The sequence below is a fragment of the Camelus dromedarius genome, chromosome 29, assembly GCF_036321535.1.
Source record: "Camelus dromedarius isolate mCamDro1 chromosome 29, mCamDro1.pat, whole genome shotgun sequence".
Taxonomy (NCBI): domain Eukaryota; kingdom Metazoa; phylum Chordata; class Mammalia; order Artiodactyla; family Camelidae; genus Camelus; species Camelus dromedarius.
The window spans coordinates 17,323,162-17,339,972 of record NC_087464.1 but is presented as its reverse complement, the minus strand read 5'-3'; the positions used below and the strand labels follow the sequence as shown (position 1 = coordinate 17,339,972).

General features: G+C 49.4%; 2 protein-coding genes across 12 annotated transcripts in view; both read right to left on the bottom strand.

Moving 5' to 3' along the window:
* Window positions 1-1,229, bottom strand: part of ALPK3 (alpha kinase 3) — a 47,647-nt gene extending 46,418 nt beyond the window's left edge. For all 3 annotated transcript variants that reach the window (XM_031440625.2, XM_031440626.2, XM_031440627.2), the window contains exon 1: window positions 1,026-1,229. In XM_031440625.2, the coding sequence (XP_031296485.2) occupies window positions 1,026-1,168 (143 nt within the window). In that variant the 5' untranslated portion in view covers window positions 1,169-1,229. The remainder of the gene's footprint in view (window positions 1-1,025) is intronic.
* Window positions 1,230-9,979: 8,750 nt separating this feature from the next.
* Window positions 9,980-16,811, bottom strand: part of ZNF592 (zinc finger protein 592) — a 48,485-nt gene continuing 41,653 nt past the window's right edge. For all 9 annotated transcript variants that reach the window (XM_064480614.1, XM_064480613.1, XM_064480615.1 and 6 more), the window contains 5 exons: window positions 16,626-16,785; window positions 16,225-16,512; window positions 15,876-15,988; window positions 15,104-15,239; window positions 9,980-13,956 (listed from right to left, as the gene is read on the bottom strand). In XM_064480614.1, the coding sequence (XP_064336684.1) occupies window positions 13,456-13,956; window positions 15,104-15,239; window positions 15,876-15,988; window positions 16,225-16,512; window positions 16,626-16,785 (1,198 nt within the window). In that variant the 3' untranslated portion in view covers window positions 9,980-13,455. The remainder of the gene's footprint in view (window positions 13,957-15,103; window positions 15,240-15,875; window positions 15,989-16,224; window positions 16,513-16,625; window positions 16,786-16,811) is intronic.

Below are 16,811 nucleotides of genomic sequence, written 5' to 3'. Positions count from 1 at the left end.
GCTGTTTTAAGAACAGAGGACAAGAGGTCTCCAGACAGCTTCTCAGAGGAGTGGCTGTTTTCTGCATAACCTGCAGCAAGCCAACTTCTGGGGCTGTGACACAACCACTGTCCCAATAGCCAACCATCACAATTACCTTTGGAATAGGCTCCAGAGTTGGAGGGAAACTGAGCTGCCATAGGGGACAGGAAGTGTCCGTCTCCATGGTAATACACCGTTCCTGTGTGTCTGTGTGCATCTGAGTGCAGATGCTTCTCTATTGTCTACGTGTCTTTATACCTGTGGATAGCCTAGCTCCTAGAACAAAGCATCCACACCTCTTTAACTCTTGGAAGAGGAGCAAAGGGCTCATCAGTTCAGTCCCCTCCCTTGGCATCCCATTTCCTCAAACTGGGCAGGGCAATTGGCCTCCTCAGAGCCACAAGCTCTGAATCTTCAGGCAGGGCCAACCAGCACCTCCTGCCACCCCTTCACCTCATTAGCCCCCATAAAGATCCCGGGGAAAACCAAAGTCCTCGGTCCAGAGGAAGAACCCTCTTTGCATGGGTTTATTTCTTCCTGGTGAATCGTGAGCTAAGCAGCCCCACTCAGGGCAGTCCGCGCTTCGCTCCTCCCGCTATCAGCCCACCCCCCATGAATGCTTTCCCCCTCCCTTCCAGTCGGGAGGAATTTCAGCCTCTCCAGCTCTCCTTATCTCGAACGGTGGAATCCAAGGCCAGGGAGTAGCTGCGCCTGGGGTGAGGGTGCGGAGGGGCGGGACTGAGGTACGCAGATAAGGAGAGCCTTCAGGCCCCTGTGAAATCACCCCAAAGTAGGTCCTTTCTCTTCCCCTGAGCCTCATATTGCCAGAGGCCTGAGGCCCACGGGCCATGAGAGGTCAAGAGGAGCCGTGAGGGGCCGTGAGGGCCGGGCCGGCCTGGCCGTGTCCCCAGGCCTCGGGCGGCGCGCCGGGGGCCCATCCGAGGGCCTCGCACTTGGCCTCCGCCCGCCCGACGCGCCACCCCGGCCCCCAGGGCGCGACTCACCTGGTCTCGGGCCGCACGCTGAGCAGGTAGCTGCGGCTGGCGGGGCTGGGAATCCACACTGGCCCGTCGTCCTCGCCGTCGTCCCCCGCCCCGGACCGTCCGCCCGAGCCCCAGCCGCGGCTGGGGGCCCTCCGCGACCCCATGCTGCTGCCAGCTCGCGCCCGCCGCCGGCCCCTGCCCGCTCTCCAGGCCCCTGCCCGCCAGGCCCCTGCCCGCCAGGCCCCCGCGCCGCTGGCGGCCGCTCCCGCCCGCCGCTGACGCGCGCCCCTATTTATAGTCCCGGGCCCAGCCGTCGTCGTCACCTGCTGCTGTCCCTCCCCCGGTCTGGCCGGGCCAGCGCGGCCTCCGAGGCGCCGGGGGGCGCCGGGCCGCGGGGGCCCCCGCCAGGCCCCGCCTGAGGGGACGACTCCGGTCCATGGGTTCCTTCCCTCAGTCGACGGCCCGACGTGTGTGGAGCGCCCCCTCCGCGCCCGCAGCTGCCCCGCGTCGGGGCCCGGGGCCCGGGGAGGCCTCTCGGAGCTAGGGGGTGAAGGGGGAGCCCCCTCACCGAGGACCCCGGCGTCCTGTCAGCCTGCCTTCCCCGCTCGCGTCCCGTTTTGCAGGCGTGGAAGCTCGGGTTCTGCGGCCTTTGCCAAGCGGAAGGTGTAGAAGTACCCAAGATGCTGCGCGGGGGTTGCGAGGGAAGCCCCGAGACCGGCGAGGCCAGGGGAAGGCGCCGAGGGGCGAGAAGCTGCTTGGAGCTTGGGCTCGATCCACTAGGAGCCAAAGACCCGCCAGTCTTTCTGGCAGCAGCCCTGACTGACCCTGGCCTTGCCAGTGGCGGCTAGTCCAGCACTTAGACAAACCCAAACCCACATACTTCCATAAGTGACCTCAGTCCCTAGGAGGCCAGAACTCCAATGAAAATGTCTTGTGTTTCCCTTCATTACCTAGCACACATTAGGGGTTCAGTAAACACTTCTAGAACCTCCTTCTCCTCCCTGTTCGGCCTCTATTTCCTAGCACCCGAGGGGGAAATGGGCTGAGTTCTAATGCCCAGAAAAACAATATAATCATTCAAAAATTTCTGACAGTAAAATTCTAAGCACTGTCTAAGCCTGGTTCTAAACATTGGGAGTGACCACAGTTTGTTTATCCATCTTTTTATCTCCTGTATCCTTGAGAGTATCCAGAAAGTCCCTGGAGCTGGGTGGTTATAATCATTAGAAAGTTGGAGCAAAAGAGTGCAACCCCTCTGTTCTAGAAGCTACACTCAGATCCCCACTCCTTTTGCAAACGGCTCTTCCCCCACTCTCAGTGTGGTTCCAATGGCAACTGCCTTGTTCCCACATGTGCCCACGCCCCCACTACCTCCACTCTCTCATCTGACTCAAGCCAGGCTATTCATGGTACCCATCTCCCTGACCACATCAGTCCCAAGGTGTGTCAAAGTTCTTCACCAAAACGTTTTTAACTGGAATCAGGGAAGAAAACCAGTCCTTCTGTGGTGGAAAACTGAGCTGTGAGGTCTAAGCTTTCAGCAGCCATATTTTCTGCTGTGTGGAGAAGGCCAATATGCAGTGAGGAAGAAGGAAGCCAAACAGAGAAGTGAAGGCAAGGGGCAGAGAGTCCTGATGGTTTTCAGGTGCCTTGTTGTAAGTGTTCCTGATACTCAGCTTTGTCCATGGCCTACCTGCAGATTGGCAGTTCAGCCATTTCTTGGAATCTGTACCCAGAAAGTCCTTCCTTTGCTCAAACTGCTTCAAATTAGTAGAATCTAAGAGCCTTGACCAATCCTGAAGCATTTTCTCCTAATGAGCTCGGATTTGTCTCCTGACCACACGGCCCCATCATTCTTTTTCTTGGCTCTCTGGAGGTGTGCTTATTAAAATCTCTTCAGTTGTCTACAGGACAGACCTTCACATATTTGAAAGCCTGCTTGAAGCTTTGGTTCATTTGTTTAAGTGACTATCCATGTATCAGGCTTGAGCACATGTGTTGCAGGCAAGGGTCACAGAATCTGCACCTTCAAGAATCTCATGGTCTAAAAGGAGAGACAAGCATAAAAGCAAAATACAATTCAAGGTGAAATGTGCAATTATAAAGCTATGTCTAGAAGAGCATAAAGTATAGAAGATTGGTTAGTTCTGCCTAGGGATTTGGTTAGGAAGGAAGAATCCAAGTAAAGCTTGAAAAGGATTTTAAAAATTGGGCAGAGGGCAGGGTGGACAGAATATTCCAGATGGAGGGAATAGCATGCACAAGGATATGGAGGTATGAAACAGCCTGGTATTCATTCAAGTATATTGGATTTGGGTAAGTAGAGAGGCAAGCGAGTTAGGCAGGGTCCAGATCCCAGAGGTCTTGCCTGGTACAAGGAGGAACCTAGATTTCCCTTTAGGCCATTTCTTATATGACAATGGATATGATGCCACTAGTTACCTAGTAGTTATTCCAATTTATCAATTTCCTTTTGAAAATGTGACACACACACCCCACCACCACCACCACCACAAGTGTCAAATTAGAGCAGCCTACAACTGAATTAGCACCTCTCTGGGGCTGGGCTTCACAAAATTAGCATCAATTTTTTTGGCAGCCAAATTATTTCATTGACCCTAAGCCTGTATGTTTTCAACATGAACCACTGTTTCTAAGTCTTTCCCACTCCTACTTGTAAAGTCTTTTTTATCTTAACTGCAAACTTTTACCTTTTTTTTTTTTTTAAGTTAAATCTCATTTTGTTCATCTCACACTCCCTTTCCTTCTCATCTGAATCTTTTTGAATTCTGCTCCTGTCATCCATTGTATAATCTGCCCTTCCGGGTTCTTGCTATCTGCCAATTTAACAAGCAGACTTTCATGATGGTGGGGGCACAGTTGAGTAAGGAGTATCAAGGCATTCAAGGATGGAGAGGTCAAAAAGGCACAATCTCTCCTGAATTTACAGTCTAGCAGAAGAGAGAGGATATGTAAGGTGGTGTTTAGCAAGAACTAGGCTAGGAGTCTGGAGACTCAGGTTCTAACCCTGCTCTTCCACTGAGCCACTGTGTGACCTTGGGCAAGTGGCTCACCATCCCTGAGCTTTACTTTAGACTTCTCTTTTGTTAAAAGGAGTAAGGTCATGATCCTTTATGATCCTGAAGATGACAGATGTTGATTCAGCAAGTATTTATTAAGTCACTACTGAATACTATAAGCCAGGCATTATGCCAGGTACCGATGGTATAGAAATGAATGTTATGGTCTCTACCCTCAAGAACCTCTCAAGCCTGAAAGAAAAATAGAAAATTAAACCAGAATCACCATCAATCCTCTAACAGAGGTTTGCACATGGTCCTGAAAGAGCACAGAGGAGCACATGCTGTGATTCTGTGTTTGGAAATAACCAAAATACAAGGCAGTCAGTGTTTGCTATTAAATACGAGTACTGATGAAGCGTTGTAGGAACTTGTTACTGGTGCCAGGATCCCCTCTCCCGATTGTTTTGAACTTCCAGAGTAAACTGGGTGCCTGTGGTAGGAAAATCTTGGGCTACTGTTAATTAACATCCTTAGCTCAGCATAACAAGAGAAGCTACTCTCAAGAGTATGACAGGGTCTCCCAGGACATTCCAGCTCAGCTACATCAGCCCCTCTCATCAAGGTCTGGATGAGTTTGAACATGACTTTTATTTTGACTTTGTTCCATCTTTTCCCTTCCTACTCAGCTCTCTCTCCTCCAATGCAAACAAAATTCCAAGGGAAAAGTCTGCCCTCCTTTGAAGCACTGGCCAAGGGCACACATTACCTAATATTTATTAGCTATCAGGATAACATTCCACATTTCTCATCATCTCCCACCTGAACTTATTCAATTCAGGCCACCTCACACTGAGTGCCACTGTGCACCAGGCTCTGGTTCCCTGTCATCAGCCCACCCTCCTCTGATAACTGAGTCAGCATTGATCTAATCCTCTCAAAGACCTTCACCCCAACTCCCTTGAGCAACCCAATCAAATGTCCACCACTTGAACCTTGTCAGAGGAATTTCTCCACCTCCAAAATGCCATCTGTTATCCTTCCCATCTACCAAGCTTGCCCTCAGCTTTAGGGCAACTCCAGACTCCAACTCTCTTCTAACTTCTCCACTCATGAGTTCCTTCGTGGCTTCTTTATCACCCCCATCCCATCCCCATCTACACATCTACACATAGACATGGACAGTAACTCCAACTACCACTAGACTTTCCTCTGGGATCTCATTTCACTTGCCCCTTGACCTTCTACTAAGTTTGCCTTGCTGCTTCCTAACCTGGAGTCTGGCTGTGGGCTTCTTGCTCTGAGGCTGGCCAACATTTCTGGTTTCCAACCTGAGTCCGGTCCCAGGCAGTTTGGCAATCCTTTTACATTTCCCCAAGCTGACCTTTTCCTTTCCCTACAGCAACTGTTCTAAACAAGATTCCAACCTCCCCTCGCCTTCTTCACTGGCAATAGTCAACTGTCCCTTAAAATACAGGGAAAAGTGAGACCACTGGGCAAGGACTTCCACTTTGGAGGAGGACAGGCTACTATATCATCCCTGAGTCGCCTACCCTCTGCTTCAAAATGTATATCATTCCTTTCCAAGGCCCTCAAACTTCTGCTCCATCAGCTCTCCCTGTCCTCCCCTGCCTGGCCTCCTTCCTCACAGCCTAGGAGGATGATCAATGTTTACTTTTCCCTGAAATATTTACCTTATCTTTCTCTTCCCTTCACTACCTTTACTTCTCAAAAGAGCTCAAAGGAAACCAGGCATGTTATCAAGCAGTAATGGGTAACCAGAATTGGGTGATAAAGTGCAAGCTTTGGCTTCCTGAACAAAGCAGAAGCATCCCAATGACCAGAGCTGAAGCAGAGGTCTGCCTGACAAGAGTGGCCAGATGCCAGCCCCTGAATGTTACAGCATTGCTCCTCAGGATCAAAGATGGTCCCTGGCCTGGGACGGAAAGAACACATGGCCCCAGCTGTGAGGTGGGGAGGCAACAGAGGGCAGGGACCACTCAGCATTGGCAGGAAAGGAACTTGGCATGTACCTCTAGCCTTGTCCTGCCACTGTGAGGCCTCAGCACTCTCTAGAACTCTCTGGGTGAGGTCCCTTCAGCCTGTGTCTGGACATCTCCGGGGACTGGGAATACGCTACTCCAGGTAGTCCATTTCATTTTTAGGAGAATCTTCCTTCTATGGAATCTAATTCTGTTCTGCCTTCTGAGGCCACACAGAGGAAATCTAGACTCCTTGGTGATATAATAGCCCTGCAAAGGTGTGAAAAAAAAGTGATCATGAAACATCTCTTTCCCTGATGAAACATCAAGTTCCTTCAATAGCTCCTTGAGTGAAATGGCCCTGAGAGCTCCACACCATGCTGGATGGTCCCCTCTGAACATATCCACTTTGCCAGTGTCCACTTTAAGCTACTATGCCATGAATGTCACACTTCACACGTGAGCTCCTCATGGAAAAGTATGACTATCATCAACCTCACTCTGGTCAGTAGACTTTTAAGATCTTCTTCCGCGTTTCCGGCACTTATGTGGACTCAGGCTGAAGTAGCCTTTTCCACAAGCAATGGCACAGGAATTGAGTTCAGAGGTCAGTGACACCTTCCTTGTGAAGCATCATCAGCTTCCACCCCAGTTTTCAAAGCTCCCCAGACTTGTGGCCAATCTCAATGCAAGTTAGTAGTAGTACGGTAAGTTAATTAAACACATGTCCATCTCCTCAGTTTCCTCTTTCTATTTTTCCTTCTCATGATTCCACTTATTTTAAAGATCTCGCCCTGAGCTCAACAAAGCCCTAGATTTCTGCCGATCATGCTCTCCTATGGGAAACTTCTGCCTTCATCTGCAAGCCAGTCTGCAGTGCTCTGGACTGCTTGTCTGACCTCTAAGACCTCCCACTGCTCCCAGCTCAAGGCAGCCGAGTCCCTAATCCTGGAGGGTGGAAACTCCAGATCCTGCCGCTCTGGGATGAGTTGGTCACTCTGGCACTCCTGGGACCGGCGATGTGGTCACAGCTGTGCTGGGGTAGGTGGACACCAAGTAAAGGATTATTGGCAACAAGAAACTACTCCTGATTCTTGTTTGATTGGAAGGGGAACTAGGGACTCGAGTGTAGAGCTACCCTAGCCAGTTGCCTTCCCCAACCCACCTATTCTGATGCAACATCCAATTAGAAAGGCCAGGAACTTCTAACACAAATGTAGGTCCTTTCTAGAATAAAGTTATCACTACATAGGAGGCTGACTCTGTGGTCAGGGGCCAGTAATTAATTGGTCAGGCCCAGGACACAAACTCCCCATCCTTAGAAAGGCCCCAGCCCAGCCCAGGCCTTTCCTGGTCTTCTTGCAGAGTGAACTGGTCCCTTTCCTCCCCTTCAAGTCTTTTTCTAAGGAACCTTTTGTATCTCAGCCAGCACTCCTTTTCCACAACAACCACATCTTCTCATTCTTTAAAAAAAATTTAATTATCTCCCAGCAATAGCTGCTGCAGTTACTGCTCAACTCAAGGGATGCCACTGACAAATCAAGTTACTGGCTCCATTTTTGAGTTTGCCAGTCCAATCAGCCACTCCTACTTTCTCACCCCACCACCACCATCTTAAAATCGTGTTGTTCCCAGATTCTAAACTCTACCTGTTCAAACTCCCCGGCCTGCTCCTCCACTGCTTTCTGTGCCTTTCCTTACCATCACCTCTCCCCTTCCCTCACCTCATCTTCTCCTTTTCCCCATTCTAAAATCACATTCAAAGCCCTACTCAAAACCAGTCTAGGGTAGAAATGGGAAGCCCCCTACTTAGGCAAAGAGCTTCTTAGAAAGGAGAATTTACCTTCCTCCTCAGATACCAAAATTATGGAGCCCTATCTATGCTCAGTGGGTCTTAGGGGAAAATTCCAAGCAAGTTGGTCTAAGGACTAGAAAATACAAAGGAAAATAGGAATTGTACACAGTGTGCCCTGGGCTATAACTGAAAGGGATGCCTAGAAGCAGTAGATCTTCCCAGTTTAAAATATTAAAGAGCAGCTTAATTTCTCACTTCAAGCATCAAAGGCATAATCAACTTTCCCCATTTTCACAGAAATTAGAGGCAAAGACTATGGGGTTAAGTTTTAGAAGTAACATCTAAGAGATTGTAGTCTATGTCTATCTGTTAATAATGCCATGCCCACCCATGAAATGAGATGGTGCTACTGATCCACTGTCACTTGAGCCCTCACTACAATGGGGGCTCTTCCCAGTTAGAGTTGACTCAAATGGTTTTATCATATCCTTTTGCCACATTTTCCATACAATCTATTACACATTTGTTAATTTTTTTAGTATTTGTGCACTAATAACTCAATTTTAATTTGCAAGTAATAATAAATATTATAAAAAAAAAAAGAGCATTTTAAAACGGCAATACGTGACACAATGAACTAACTCAAGAAGGTATCTGGACCTAGGTCCCTAATGAACAGGTGCTGGGGTAACAGAAGGATTTGAAGGTGCTTTGGAATTACCAAGGAAACAGTTCAAACTTGGAAAGGCTTGACAAAAGCCTAAAGAAACAGGTGCTCATAAAAGGGCTAGAACTCAATTGAAAAAGCAGAAATCTGATGCAAATTGAAACATAAATAAATGCAAAAAAAAGTGATATTGCCTTGGTGGAGTGAGGTCAGTGGGAGGGGTCTTTTACATATATCTTCTGTATGTATCTAGGCCAAAAGTCAATAAACAAATAAAACAAACAAAAGAAGAAACTCTTAGTTTTTTTTTTTTCCGGCAGAGGTACTGAGGATCAAACCCAGGACCTTGTACATGCTAAGCATGCACTCTACCATTTGAGCTATACCCTTCCCCCCAAAAGAAATTCAATAAGCGTTCTTGCCTTTGGGAAGGTCTCTTCTATTTTTACATAAAAATATACAGAAACAAGAAGATAAAATCTAGCCAGGCTCAATCAAGTTCTCCAGAGATTTAAACCAACCTTCACTCCCCCACCCCCACCATTTGATAGATGCAAGAACTGAGGCCAAGAGAGATCAAACGACTAGCTGCAGAGCCCAGACTGGAATCTAGGGCTCTTGATGTCTAGTCACTGGCTTTCTTCATTCTATCACACTGCCAGTAAGTTTATCTAAGGCTATGTAGAAACATGGAAAATGTCCAGACATCATGTTAAGCAGAAAAAAGTAGGGTACAAAATCAGAGGCAGTGTAGTGCTAGTCACACTTGAGTGAATCTCTGCTCTGCCCCTTACTAGTTCCATGACCTTAGGGTCAACCACTCCTAATCTCCAAAAGAATAGTGGTATTTATCTCATAGGATTGTTATGAGGCTAAATAGGGGAATGAATGTGAGAGTAATGTCTGTCACATAGAAATGTTTGATGTTAACCACTGTTATTATCGTAATTATACTATAAATTCAACTATGAACTGAACAAAGATTAGAAAATGATGTGCAAAGATGAAAATTGCAAAGGTAAGACAGGATTATAATTATGCATGGTTTTTTATTTTCTCTAATAATGCTGTATCATTTTCCAATAAGAAAAAAGGCATTTTTAAATAGGGACCTCAAAACAAACCCATACTGGGACTTGAGTCTTAATCTGCTCTTTTCTCCAGAAGGACCTAAGTTTCACAGTTCCTAAGACTGCTGTGGCAACTGGTAGCGGAAAAAGTCAGGTTGTGGACAACAGCCTGAATCCCTTGGAAAATACAGGGAGAAATGTTCCAGAATCTAGAAGATTCTGTCTCAGATCTGACCCTGAGAGAACTTTATAGCTACCACTTGAATCAGATTCTTTCACTCACGCATGCATGTATTAATTCACTCATCCAAACACCCTTTGAACCACTACTGTATACAAGGAACTGTGCTAGGAGCTTTTAAAGAATTGGACTGACCCTCTGGATGAATTGGGAACGATCTCCATTATATGTGAAAAAAGCAAGCTTCAGAACACTGTGTATAGAATGCTACCATTTGTATTAAAAATAGATATATAAATATACATATTTATAAACTTGCAAATGCATAGAATTGCTCAGAAAGGATACATAAGGTATAAGTAACAGTGATTAATTCTGGAGAGGGGGACTGGGGAACTGAAGGCTGACCCCCACTGGGAAGCTTATTTTTCATTGTATTCTCTTTTGTATTGTTTGGATCTCTTATCGTGTATATTCATTTAAAAAATTTTTTGTCTTAAACAAGTAAAAGAAAGTATGCCCAGAGCTGAATTTACAGTGGTGGCCAGAACAGGCAGGGAGGTTCCCCAGTCTGGGGGAAGGCAAAGTGTGTTGAACTTGCTGAGCCACAGCTGTTAAAGTTTTTAAAAAACCAGACTGTTTACATAAGTTAAGGGAAGAGTTCATTCTACACCAATTAGCTTATAGTAACTCGGCATATCATTTTACAGAGATAAAGCAGTTGGAAAATAAATATTAGTCATTTGTCAAGCCTTAGAGTGTATTAAGTTGTAGTTTCTACAAGGGTGGGGAATCTTATCTGTTTAAGTTGATCAGTAGAGCATTCACTCCAGCAGGTAAGTGCTTGTTACAGCAAGCATTTTCTGATAACACAACTATTTAACAATATCTTTTAAAAAAATCAGAAGACATTAGACCCTGAGGGAACCATGTTCCCTGTGAGGGTTGGTCCATCTTTTCTAGAATAGCCCCCCAAATGGTCTTCAAATGGCAAGATAAATCCCAATGAGAATGAAAGGTCATAGAGACACTGCATGTGCTTCGGAACGGCGCAAGTGACTGTGATGCACAGGGCCCTCCTTGGGGTGACAAGGCACAGACTGACTCCAAAGAGAACCTGGCACTCAGTGGGGCACCCCAACCACAGGGGAGGTAGGAAAGCAGATGTCTGGATGGCTGCAAACCTCCGACAAGCTGGCAGCCAGCCACAGCAGCCGGGACATTAAGGCAACACAGTGGTTGACATCATGGACTTCAGAACCAGATAGGCTTGACTTACAGGTCATCGAGCAAGCTGTTTAACCTCTCTGAGCCTTGGTTTTCTTTTCTGTAAAATGGAAGATAATTGTGAGATCACTGTAAGGACAAAACGAGAATCACTGGAAAGCATTTTTAGCAAGATGCTGGGTCCAAGAGCAGGGCTTCAAGTGTTGTTGTCACTATTACTAATAGTGGAGAGGTGCCCCAGACCAGTCATAACTGACCATCAGCATCCAAGCCTGAACAGAGGGTGAGGTGTGCTCCACCTTCCATGTCTGAAGTCAAGAATCCCTCACATTGATACTGTTTCATAAATTAGAAAATGCTTCCACACTCATCATCTCACAAAAGCCTCTGAAGCAAGTTGGGTGGGAATTACTAGGTCTATCTTGAAGGGAAGGGGCCAGTGAAGTTAGGGGGCTTGTTAAGAGCTGGTTGAGGGCAGAACTCAGGCTATGACCCAGGTTTCTTGGTGAGTGGCCCAGCATCCTGTCTTTCCACTCCACGCCATTCCCAGGAAGGAGAGGGCTTTGGAGTCAGGACAGGTCAAATCTGTGACTTCACCACCTCCTCTCCCCTAGTACCAGCTACCAGCCTCTTCTATAATCTATCTGTGCCTGCAAATGGCCCCAGGTGCAGGGTGGGCACCCTGCAACTGTAATTAGGAAGGGATGACAGCTAAGCTGGGGCTAGCTCTGGCTCTGGAGGGAGCCAGAATTAGGTTTGTCCTTGCTGCTGCTCAGGAAGCAGGGACATAGTGGCCTTGCCAGGTATGGCATGCATTAAAAAGCATTTTCTCTCTGAAACGGAAACAAGCACTAACCTTTTCTATTGCCATTAGCATTTCCACTACAAATGTGGCACTTGAGAGGAAGAAAATGTATTTTTTTCAATTGTGAAAAGGTCAGGCATATTTATTTGACTTAATAATTTATAATTGATATTCAATGCCTTCCTTGAAAGCACATCTAAGAAATCAGTCAGCACCCACTTCCCTTTGCTGCACTAGATCCTGCCAGGCCCAGACTCACATCCCCTCCATGCAGGGCTGCAGCAGCCGCTTGGGGCAGAGGTCAGAGGACACCTCCACACAGCCGGCTCCTTGTGCTTGGTCAGGTCCTAACTCTGTCATCAGTGAAACGGCAGCCCAGCCTCCCATGTCTAATCCCAGTGCTGCCACACCTGAGTTCCCTGTGGCAGTAGCAACACCAAGGCCTCCTGAACAGAGCAACTGCAGAATCCCCCCCTCCCCACCAGTAAAGGGTTCTCTTAGTTTGGAAAACCATTTGTAGGAAAGATGGAGGTACCCAGAAAAATTTCAGTAGGCCCTAAAAACCAAGGGAGACCTTGGAGATGACTCTTGACGGGCATTAAGACCCTCCCCTCACCCTTTCAGGTCCCTAGGGAACCTAGAAGTACTGAGCTCCTGGTTTCCTAACCACAGCTCCAAAATCTAGAGAGGACCTTCTGGGACAGCAGGGAACACTGTTCTCCCACAGAGGTGGGACAGTGAGGGAAGTCTGGGAGAGACCCTTGAATGGATCAGGGTAGGGCCAGGCTCACCTGAAGAGGAATACAAGAGCCTACCTGCTGTGGTAAGAAGATTCTTTTTATTTGAAATATAGTCTGAGCAACATGAGTGTAGCCAAGAAGAGGAGGGGCTGGCCTGCCTGGGGCAGCAGCCTCTCTAATGGCACAGGAGCAAGAGTACAAATATTCCAAAGTCTGTGGGCCCCAAACCCCGCTTGTCAGGAAAGGCAGAGCAGCGGCAGAACAAGGACGCACAGCTCCTTCTGCAGGGCCTGCCTCTCGGTGCCTGCCTGCCTTGGCAGCGTTTCCTGCTCTCCCGGGTTCCAAACAGAGGTGTGCTGCACAAGTTTCTCCCACCCACACAGACAGGATGAGCCAGTGTGACAAATCTCCGGACTATTTGGGGGGAAAGAATCAGAGAAGACAGGAAAGAAGGGCAAGGTGACCAAGGGCCCTCTGCAAGCCAGGCTGGGCGAGCTCTCCAAGAGGGGCTGCGCTGGCACCCTCATCCCCCTTCTCAGGCTCGGATGGCAAGAAGGAGAGCTGCTGTCTATAGGCCAAGGAGGCCCCTGGCTGAAGGCAGCGAGCGGGGAACCTCTCAGAAGAGCACAGCCGCTGAGGGGTTTCGAGCCAAGTGGACAGCATCGGCGTTGGGCCACTTAAGCAGCCTGGGGTTGGAAGGACACAGACAAGATTGGGGTACCAAGAAGCAGCCAGCACAAAGCCATAAATAACAGAAGCAAATTCAGAGCTGTGAGGGTCCTGGGCGACCCCGCATCTCCTGGGGCTGGGGATTCCCAGCCCCCCGCAGCTCAGGGCAGACACTGCTCCAGGGCACAGCGGGCCACACTCTCACCGGGGCGGAGCCTTCTCCTTCCCACTGTCCACAAGGCAGGCGGAGTACACCGCGGCACCACCCCAACTGAGCACACCGCAAAGCCTCCGGTCACACCTGCGGGGACGGTGTGTGGCTGTCCTGGTCCTGAGGGGCCTGTGGTTGACTCTGAGCATCCTGGGCACCGTCTTCATCAGGATCCAGGCCCAGGGATCTCCTCGCCTCTGGGTCGCCCAACAGAGGCTCCCCGGCACATTCCTCCAGTCCGTTCTCCCTAGTCTCCATGGGCACCTCCTCCCCAGAGCCCTCCTCTGGCTCTGCCGCCTCCACCTCTTCCTCCTCCTGGTCTCTCACCTTGTGGACGATGAAGAGGTGGCGGCTGAGGGAGCTGGCAGAGGTGTAGCACAAGCCACAGAGGAGACACTGGGCTGTGGAGCTGTCCTTTTGATGCTGAGGTATGTGGCTCTGAAACTCGAGCCCCGAGTCTGTGGCAAAGCTACATTTTGCACACTGGAAAAGGGACTTGTGCCTTTTGGTGGAAGAGACAGTCGCGCCATTGCTGGTGCCTGGAGCGTCCCCCGCTCCGCTGACTGGTCTTTTCAGATGGTTCACCTGAAAGGGAAACAGTGTGAGCAGAGTCCAGGCCAAGCCTGAGCCCTAGACATGAGCCCTCAGTCATGATCAGTGCAGCCCAAGGACTCGTAGAATCACTACCGAGGCCAGGGTCACCCCAGCCCTGAATGCTGGCTTAGGTTTGGTTTGTTTCTTTGCCTTTTTATTTTATTTTTTTAATGTAACATACACCTGTGGCATAACATTCCAAAGATATGGGAAGGATATAGAAAAGATTAAGTCCCTCTTACCCCCCTCCCCAGCCCTGCTCTCCAGTGACCACCGTATTACCTGGGTTCTGTGGCTCCCTCAAGAGATATTCTATGCATATACAAAACTTAAACTATTGTCTTTTACAAAATGATAGCATTACACGCACAGTTTTCTTCACTCTGCTTTTTTCACTTAACACACTGGCACTTGTCTCCATGAGAGCATATCCAGAGGCTTTTCTCCTAAGGGCAGCACAGTAACCCAACATGGGGATGAACGGTCCCCTGGCAGACATTCAGTGGAGTTCCTTCTTTGTTACTGCACACAGTGCTGCAGTGAACATCCTTAAACACATCTCTTTATGCCCAAGGCCAAAGATATCTGACAGATAAATCTTATAAGTGGAATTGCTAGATCAAAGGGTGTATGCATTTGGTGGGGAAGAGAGGGTGTGTATTTTAATCACAGACAGATGTTGCCAAAATGTCAGTCGACACCCCACCTGCTATGTGTGAAAGGACCTTTGCAGACCAGCGCCCTTCTCTGAATAATGAAGAACACCCTGAAACTCCAGGCCGTTCTCAGAGTTTCCCAGACATGCCTGGCCCTCTGAGGGGCAGCCCCTCAACAATGGAGTGGGAAGAGCCTACAGTGAGGAGGGACACCAGGCTGCTCCAGAAACTTATTAGAAATACGAACACCCAGGAAGGGGTCACAGTGACAGGAAACAGCAGGAAAAAGAGGTTGATGGGCTGCCTCATGGCTCTTTGGCCCTGTCCTTTAAATGTGTGCAGTTCCTAGGCAGGTCACACAGAGCTAGAGGGATGCTCCATGGCCACAATGACAGATGGGCTTCCTGTAGCCTTCCCAGAGCTCCTGCAGCCCCAGGCCTCACTGAGCAAGCTGTGCCAGTGGGCAGGGGCCCCACACTCACCTGAGGGGAATGTCCACCCGAAGGTCTGACTTTGGACGTCTGGCTCAAATCAGGGTTTCTGATACCATGCATAAGGCTGATGTGGCTCTCCAGGAGGGAGGGCCGAGGAAAGCTGGGGCTGTCCTCTGTGCAATACCTGCAAAAGTACAGCCAAAGGAGGTCGTATAAGATGACAGGCCCCAGGGCCCAGCAGGGCCACGCAGGCCAGGCAGGCAGACGGAAGGGGAGGTGCTCCCGGCTCTAGGGGAGAGAGTATGAGCCAGCAGGGTGGTCCTCAGGCTGGCTGGGCAGTGCTGGGTGCCCCTAGAGAAATCTAGCCGGCAAGCCAGCCAAGGTAGCAGACAACAGAAGTCAGAATATTGATACTGGCCTTAAGCTATGGTTTTACTCCCCACTCCCTGATATCACCATCCAGAGAGCCAAGTGCTGGGCTAGTGGTCAGCCTGAAAGAGTGGCCTGTCCTGTCCAGTAGCTCACACGGATGGTGTTGAGGCTTCTCGGTCAGAGGGCACAGGCTCATATCACCACCACACCTCTCAAACCTCAGGGCCCTCCACTGCTCACTGGCAGTGCAGCCCGGAGTTAGGGAGTTGGGAAGGGGAGGGCGCAAGAGCCATCCAGAAGCTCATTTCTGGCATGCTCTGTTTCCACTAGAAATTTGCTTATCTCTTGCCTGTGAGCCCTGATCTCACAGCAGAGAAAAGCCCCAGTGGTACCATGGGAAAGTCTTATTAAATTTCAGGCTTTCTGGCTCCCACCTCTAGGGACTCACCCACAAGTGTAGACTTTCTTCACTGTGTCATGGTTGTTGCGGATGTGTTTGCGGAGGCTGTTGGGGGTGTGGAAGGACTGTTCACACTGCCGACACGGATACCTCTTCAATGTCTATGGGAGATGACAGGATGCAAAGTGTCAGAACCATACGATAGTTTTGGGTGCATCTTTCTTCTTAGATGACATAGGCAGAAAGGAGGATGCCCTAAAACATTAAGATTTGCGACATCCACCCTGCCCAAAGCACCAGGAACCCTAGGGGGTTGTCCACAAAAGACGGCTCTGACCCCACAGCACAGAAGTCCAGAGAATCTGGGGCTGCACTGTGTCCAGGTGACTACACTTACCCGACCATGACTCTTTTTCATGTGGGACACATAGCTCTCCCGATCAGGAACCCACTCCTGGCACTCCTGGCAGGTCCAGCCAGTGTTCCTCAGCCGGGGCCTGGCCTCACCCCTGCGATGGGCCTCAGGCCTGCCCCATCGGCTAGAGGGCAGGGAGCTGCCCCGAGCAGCCACACTAGTGGCTGGGGGCTCAGTGGGAACTCGAGAACCTGGGCGACTTGAGGACGTGTCCACTGAAGACTGGAGACTTGATAGCTCGTCCACATTTCGCGGAACACCGTGGGTGCTCTGGGGATGGGGAGAGCGATTACTGACTGGGCAAGGGGAAAGATGCACAAAGTCAGACCCCCGGCCTGAGGCATATGCCCTTCTCCCCAGCCTCCTTCCCCACGGCGTCCCACCTTGACATGTTGCATCAACTCTGGCTTCTGCAGGAACAAGAGCGGGCACTCAGGGCACTTGAAGACGCCCACTTGTGTCTTGCTGGCATTCTGGTAAAAATGCTGCTGAATATGCCTCTTCTTGTTGAAGACCATTTCACAGGAGCACTTATAAATGAGCCTGATGAGATAAGCCCCAAGGTGTGA